This window comes from Pygoscelis adeliae, unplaced genomic scaffold, assembly GCF_000699105.1.
Source record: "Pygoscelis adeliae isolate BGI_AS28 unplaced genomic scaffold, ASM69910v1 Scaffold402, whole genome shotgun sequence".
NCBI classification, from domain to species: Eukaryota; Metazoa; Chordata; class Aves; order Sphenisciformes; family Spheniscidae; genus Pygoscelis; species Pygoscelis adeliae.
Window position 1 is genome coordinate 5861559 of NW_008824411.1, and position 6909 is coordinate 5868467.

The 6909-nt window shown below is 38.1% G+C and overlaps 1 protein-coding gene across 1 annotated transcript in view; it reads right to left on the minus strand.

Moving 5' to 3' along the window:
* The window catches only part of LOC103914013 (chromosome unknown open reading frame, human C1orf112), an 18729-nt gene extending 12380 nt beyond the window's left edge, over positions 1–6349 (minus strand). Inside the window, exons 1-8 of the mRNA XM_009320624.1 lie at positions 6316–6349; positions 5507–5595; positions 4159–4263; positions 3344–3484; positions 2172–2334; positions 1712–1796; positions 1011–1149; positions 447–527 (exon numbers count right to left, since the gene is read on the minus strand). Of these exons, the coding sequence (XP_009318899.1) occupies positions 447–527; positions 1011–1149; positions 1712–1796; positions 2172–2334; positions 3344–3484; positions 4159–4263; positions 5507–5572 (780 nt within the window). The 5' untranslated portion in view covers positions 5573–5595; positions 6316–6349. The remainder of the gene's footprint in view (positions 1–446; positions 528–1010; positions 1150–1711; positions 1797–2171; positions 2335–3343; positions 3485–4158; positions 4264–5506; positions 5596–6315) is intronic.
* Between the last annotated feature and the right edge of the window lie 560 nt (positions 6350–6909).

Sequence of the window (6909 nt, forward strand, 5' to 3'; positions counted from 1 at the left end):
CAGGAAGTTAGTGTCAGAGCCAACAACAGTACGCGGGCGTTTCTTCTAACTAATGCCACATCGTTTTCAGTTGTTGAAATGAGGAACAATTCTGAAAACTTAGCAACAGGTTTATCTGCTTAATTCTTCCAGATAAAGTTACTACTGCATTGACTCAAGGCTGCCTGTAAAGACTGGACATCTCCTACCAACTCCTCAGTGACATTGCTTGTAACAGCTTATTATTCTTGTTTGTTTTTCTGTTAAATCACAGCAGTAACCCTGCTTAGGCTTGTGAGTATATAACAGGTGGAAGAACTACAAGCAGGTTATGCATGGATGTTAATTATACCACCCATATGGTAGAGTCATAAACTGTTAAGATATTATGCAGTACAAAATCATTCCATTCGCAGACCAGAGGCTTAAATTTAGTACTAACATAGAATTCAAGTATTAAAACCTACCTTGGTGTAGTGTACGAGGGAATTAGCAAAGAACCTGCACAGCTTGACTGTCTTCTGGAACAGCCTGAGGTCAGTGCCCTCCTGTCAAAAAAAAAAAGCAGTTCTAAAATTTAATATACAGAGTAATACAATAAAAAAGAAAGGTAGATTGCTAACAATGTTCAAAACCTATTTCAAACTTGATTCTCTCCAGACTCTGCAGCTATGGGGGAAAAACTTTAGAAATCTTCAGTATGCCTCAACGTTTTTATAGCAATATTCAGAATTGAAATATTATCTTTTGATTGACCTTGGGATATTGTCAGTTTAGGAAATGAAAAAAATTCCCATAGAGTATGGTGGAAACTTATTTTCAGCGCCTCACTAAAACATCCCCAATCTAAACAAAGTTATGGGCCTCATTTTCACGTGGTTTCAAAAGAACAAGGTATTCTGCCTACCACATGAAGTAAAAAAAAAAAACACCAACAAAAACCCACACCCAAACCACTCCAAGCAATAATACAGCACAAAGAATTTATCCTCCTCAAGTTCAACGGCAGCTTTGGGAGCTTTTTAATTCACCTGTATCTCTGACATCTTCATTTGTTCAGCCAGTTGCAAACAGGAGTGAAAAGAAAGAAGAGTGTCCTTGCACAGGCCACTGAGAATGTCGCTGTGTTTCAGATGGCACTGCAGCAGAGAATGATGCTTCAGGCTTTGCCTAAAAGACAGGAATATAATCAGATATTTAATTGTCAGAAGCGATCATGCATGAGTTAGTACAAATCCAAATAACTAATTCTTCTATTTAGGCTTTTATACAACACTAATTGGTGCAATATCCATATACACCAAAACCAGCAATTTAGAGAGAACAACCCTCTTCATAGCCATGGCTGAAACACAGAGGAGAGGCAGGATGAAAGTGCAAGACAGCACAACTCAAGCCAAAAACGCCTACAGAACTGCAGGTCAGACCTCTTAAGATTATTTATTCAGACAACAGTGTTTCAAATTCTCTTCTGTATTATAATACAAGGTCAAGCTTCTATTACTTTTTCACGTATGATTCCTAACTATCTTCACTGACAGTGCCTTTAACACTACTTACTAGCTACATTTTTAAATAAATTTCTAAATTTTCTTAGTAGCTAAATAGATAAATTGAATTTTCTAATTTCAATTTTAGTTGAAACTCTGAATATAAAGCTATTGAAACGCTGGTTATTTAAAACTACAGTCTGTTTATATTACAATAAAATCCAAAGAGTTCAGCGACGTACTTGATGATGAACTTCCACGTATTGGCATGAAGAGCATGGTCCATACTGGAAATGACAGAGCATATCTCCAGCACAGTGTGGATTACTAAGGAGGAAATAACAACAGCAACAACTGAGTTAAATCAGATTCATGAGTTCACAGCTATGCTCCTCTCCTAGGAAAACAGCAGCAGTCACAAGCGCTAAGAGAACACCACCACATTGACACCGAATCAGGAAAACGGCTCAGTGCTTAGGTGCTGCCCCTCTCCTACAAAGCTACACAACATGCCCCATCCCACAGAGAAAGTTTCAGGAGAAAAATGGAAATATTTCAAGCTTCAATATGCTGCTTTCTGAAATGCTGGTCAGGACAGCAGGAACTGAGCATGCTCAGAACCCTGTTTTAAAAATTCAGACATACTCTCTATAGAAAAAAAGACTTAGCAAGACTAAAAACAAGCGTTAGATCCACATATACCTGACACCATATCTGTGATGTTATCTTCAGTAGAAGCAGAGTCCATGGAAATCATATCAAGTAGTTCCATCAGCTGCTTCTGAAGAGAGTAAGCTTCCTTGAACGTAGCTTGTAGGAGGTCAGAAATCAAGTGCAGATGCCCACAGTACACTGATTCACTGTCCTGTAGGAAAAGGGGAAGAAGAGGTTTAAAAAAAAAAAAAGTTGAGGAATCACAGCCTGATTTTTCACATGCTGAAAACACCAAGAGCTTTGTCATACATTTCACTGGAAAAAAGAACAAGGCATAGATGTACCTACTTTTAACTCAGTACACAGCCAGATCTGTAGCTTCTGCTTGCTAAATATAAAATGCTATTTACCTGCAGCCCCATCAGCAACTAATGAAGTCTGCCTGGCTCTAGCGAGTTTAGTGGGCTTTGAATTAGGTCTTGATACATGAACCTAAGATCATATTTCTGAACAAAACAGTACAAGGTTAGCAACAAAGGGAGTAGCATTCCAAGTGTTTCCCAATTCTTTCAAATCAGAATCGTTAAATAAAGGTATGGCACCTGAGATCAAGTCCCGACATGGAAAACTGCTGTAAATGTTCCCATAAGAAAGAAAAAGTGAAAAGTGAAAGTGAAGGCTGACCAAAAGCTATTGTGTCCCTATAACCACCTTGTTTTATTTTCACTGCTGTAGAGGGAATTACTATTACATCTGAAAATGCAGATCTGAAACTGGTATACGTTACTCATCGTAACCGACACAAAGATCCTAATTGCAACTTTCAATCCACTTTGGAACTTGCATAGAAATAAGGTAAGCAGCACTATTTTGGTAACCATTTGTAGCTCTCAAAATACTGCAGCTATCAGAAGTGCACAGATTTCACAGAGAGCCTGCGTTCATAAGCAAAATGTTCAACTGACATTGATGCAAAATAAGGAAATAGCACAGTCTGTGCCTCCCACGACCAGGTCAGACTTACCGGGCAGACAGCTGAAAAATCACCTTTGTACTTGTGCACTAAGTACATTCTGTAAACTATTTAACAACTAAATTTAAATTAAAAAAAAATAATAATTCAACAACAGTATTATTTCAACATGGGATCTTCTTACAAAGTGAGTGTTTCCTAAAAGCCAACCAGTATAAGAATTTTTCTCCTTCTAACACAGACCTACCTTGCAGTGTGTAAACGTGTTCTTTATTACATAAAGAACCGAGGATGGGAGGGTGCGGATACTCTCCAGAGGCACACACTCTTGCAGTGTGCAGACGTATCGTACACAACCGGTCAGAGTTTCCAACAGTTGCACCATCGTCTTAAAGCAAGAATAAACAACAACAATCAATGTTTTTCACTCCTGCAATAATTTCAAAAGCATCTTTTCTTAGCTGAATTGCACCTAGATTTTTATGGCATTTAAAGTTCACTGCTATTTGCATAAATAAGTAGTTTGTTAAAGATGAAGGAAGCTCCATAAAATAGTATCAAGCAATTCCAGACCTTTTCTCCGATACCATTTATTCTTTGAAAGATTCATATTTCTTTTGACTGGTGTTCTCAATTTACAAACATTTTAAAACTCTGAATTAAGTGACTGCATAAATGATACATGAACCCAAGATTGTATTTCTGAACAAAACAGTACAAGGTTAGCAACAAAGGGAGTAGCATTCCAAGTATTTCCCAATTCTTTCAAATCAGAATTGTTAAATAAAGGTGCAGATTCACTCTTTAAATATGGAGAACACATCCCATTTGCGTTAGAGAATTTGAGATATTTTTTTTTACATTCTGATCAGCATCACGCACTAAATGTAATCAAATAATTCACAAAATTTTAATTGAACTTCAACTGCAAAAGAAGTCAAATTACATTTTAGCCAGTTGGTTAGTAGCTGACAAAAACATTCTAAGAACCTCTTAATTGTTTAGGTAAAAATCAAAGAATAATGTAAACATTCCTTTGACAGCTTATTTCATGGGACTTGCCTGTAGAAGAGTCCTTACAGTACTGCATAACTCTGTATTCTGGCTGGTTAATCCTTTGGCCTCGCTGGATAATTCATACATCAAGTTATCAAATAACTGCAGAGTCTGTCAGAACAAAACAAAACTTAAACATTTTATTTATTTATAAATGTACATACGCAAATAGTAACATCATTCTATATCTGCTTGCTTCCTAGGCATGGAGTCCTGGGCTACTGAGATAACTCACAGGAGAAAATAACGCTTCCTAGCATTTGAATCATAAAGCATGATATACCAAGAAGCAAAAACCGTCTTACGGTTTTCCCAAATTATAGACAGAAGCTGTATTAGCTGTTACTTTCTATAAAATGTTAGTAAAACAAACTTCCTAGCTAATTCACTTGAAATATATACCTCATTCTACCAAAGATTTTTTACTTAGTTAAAACCGCACCATTTTAAAAGGATTTTCATTCTGTCTCAGAAGAATTGTTTTTTTGTTGAGAATGTTCAATAACAGTTTGAATACATAAAGAAATAAGTCTATGACCTAAAAACAACAATAGCTTCTGCTTTGGCTGAGGTCCTTGGGTATTTTACGAGTGTTACTGCTGAGACTGGAAAGACAGTGAGTAGCTTCCAGGCACGTGCAGGATACTACATAAACTGGTATGGTACAGTAATCCTTGTTCAGGATATGCCTGTTATGAGCCATTTTTCTTGTAATCTCCAAAATTTGCTACAGGACGTAAAATAAGGTAAATGGAAATCAAGTGGCCATTTTTAAAGGCTTCTTAAAGTATACAAGCTGAGGCCTGAAACCTAAGTCAGTAGGCACTGCTTTACTTCAGTTAAAATGTAGGTGTTGAAGAACTTTAGTACAACTACAGCACAAAATTCTCCATCATTTGATCCAAAAAGGGAACATATGTTAGGCCAGTATGGTCTAAAAGTTTTTTCATTATATTCTTCACAAATATCACAATGTTTATTCACGACATATGAGTGTTGGGTTCTTCAGTTTATTTGTCCTGAGAGGCTACCTCACATAAAAATTCTCCACCCTGGTCATTTTATAGAAAGCCCAATCTTCTCAAAAAGAAATAAAACCCAATTCTGTTACTGAATATAGAAAGTAGAACATCATATGTTTGATCCTCTCCCCACTGTAAAGAATGGTAACAGTCATGGAAACAATCCAACAACACAAAATTGTCGAACTTTTAAAGGGTAACATTTTAATTCCAAGTTTTGTATCCAAAGCAATAATTATATGATGAGACCTCAAAAAAGAATCACTGCATTCTACGCAGGTTTTTAGCACTGGACTGACTGAAAATTCCACATTTAATTCAAGCTGTCATACCTTAGGTAATACTTTTGAGAAAAAAGTTTGTTCCAAATCTGCAAGGCTGATATGGGGCAAAAACATTTCAGTCAGGATCCTCAAAACACCTGCAAAGCAAGACATCTATAAAACCTTACAGAAAAACAACATGTGACTATCAGAAATATATAGCAACCTAACAGATCAAACAAAGAACTGCGTCAAGCAGAAACAGATCAGATATTTGATTTTGAGAGCGGCAACGTAACATTTGCCACATATGCATTATCTGAAAAATCAAGTCATAATAACAGCTCCAACATGCATAAACCCATCAATAACAGTATCACACCTGACTACGTTTAGTTGAAGGCTGAGCACAATTGTTTGCCCATGGAACTAGAATTTTCCATATTCCAAACTGCAAATAGTTGCACATTTAACGTGCTGGTTGGCACTAACACGCAACTTAACAGTGAATGTTAGCAAGACTCCTAAACAGTTACAAATCAGCCTCATTTTCTTATCACTATGATATTACCAGAGTTTTGCCACCTGTAAGATAACGGCCAAAACCACAATAAAATACAAGATGAAAAGCACCCTTCTTTCAAGTATCTAAAAATCAGAAGTAGTGGGAAGGAAAAAGGAGCCTTACATGCATAGCTTCTTTATGGGCTTTTATAAAGCTTATTCAACATGCAATTAGTGTAACATGCAAGGTCCAGCAGGACTGCTGAAGACCATGAAAGTCATTAGTTGCAGCAGAAGTATTTTTAGGTAGTGCAGAATGCAATTGCAATACAACGATCCTTAGGAAGAACAGGCACTTCTTGGTCACTACTTACGAATATGCTCAGTCCAGTCTTCAGACTCTTGATACATAGAGTAAAAACGTTAAAGAAACTCAAACTCGTTCTGCCATAAAGGTTATCTTTAAAGCACCTGCAGAAGTCACAGTGACTGTTCTCATGCTGTCCCACGTACGCTCCATCCGTTGCATGACATTGGCAGGGATGCTCCATAACCAATGCAGGCAGATATACCTCAGTACCCGCACAACCAGCACGAGCATTTCTACAGCGCATTGGAGAATAAGCCTTGGAGCTTTTTGGGGGGCAGGGGGGGAATTACCTGCAGTGCTAAACGAACCACACGCTATTTTCTGCCGTGAATCTTTTATTTCAGTGAAGGGCTGTACTCATTCCCAGTGAAATACCCGGCACCCAGCTTTTCTGTCCTGTCAGCCCCTTACAAAGGTTGCACCACTCTCCCTCCCACAGATTTATTTGCTTGAACTGTGCAAGGCTGAAGGAGGAACCCCTCCGCACGCACCCCCGCCATTTCGGGGTGGCCCCCCACAGCCACCCAGCAGCCGAACCGCCCTCCCGGGAAGGATATAAGGAGCCGGGGCAGGACGGCGGGCAGCTCCCGGGGGCCAG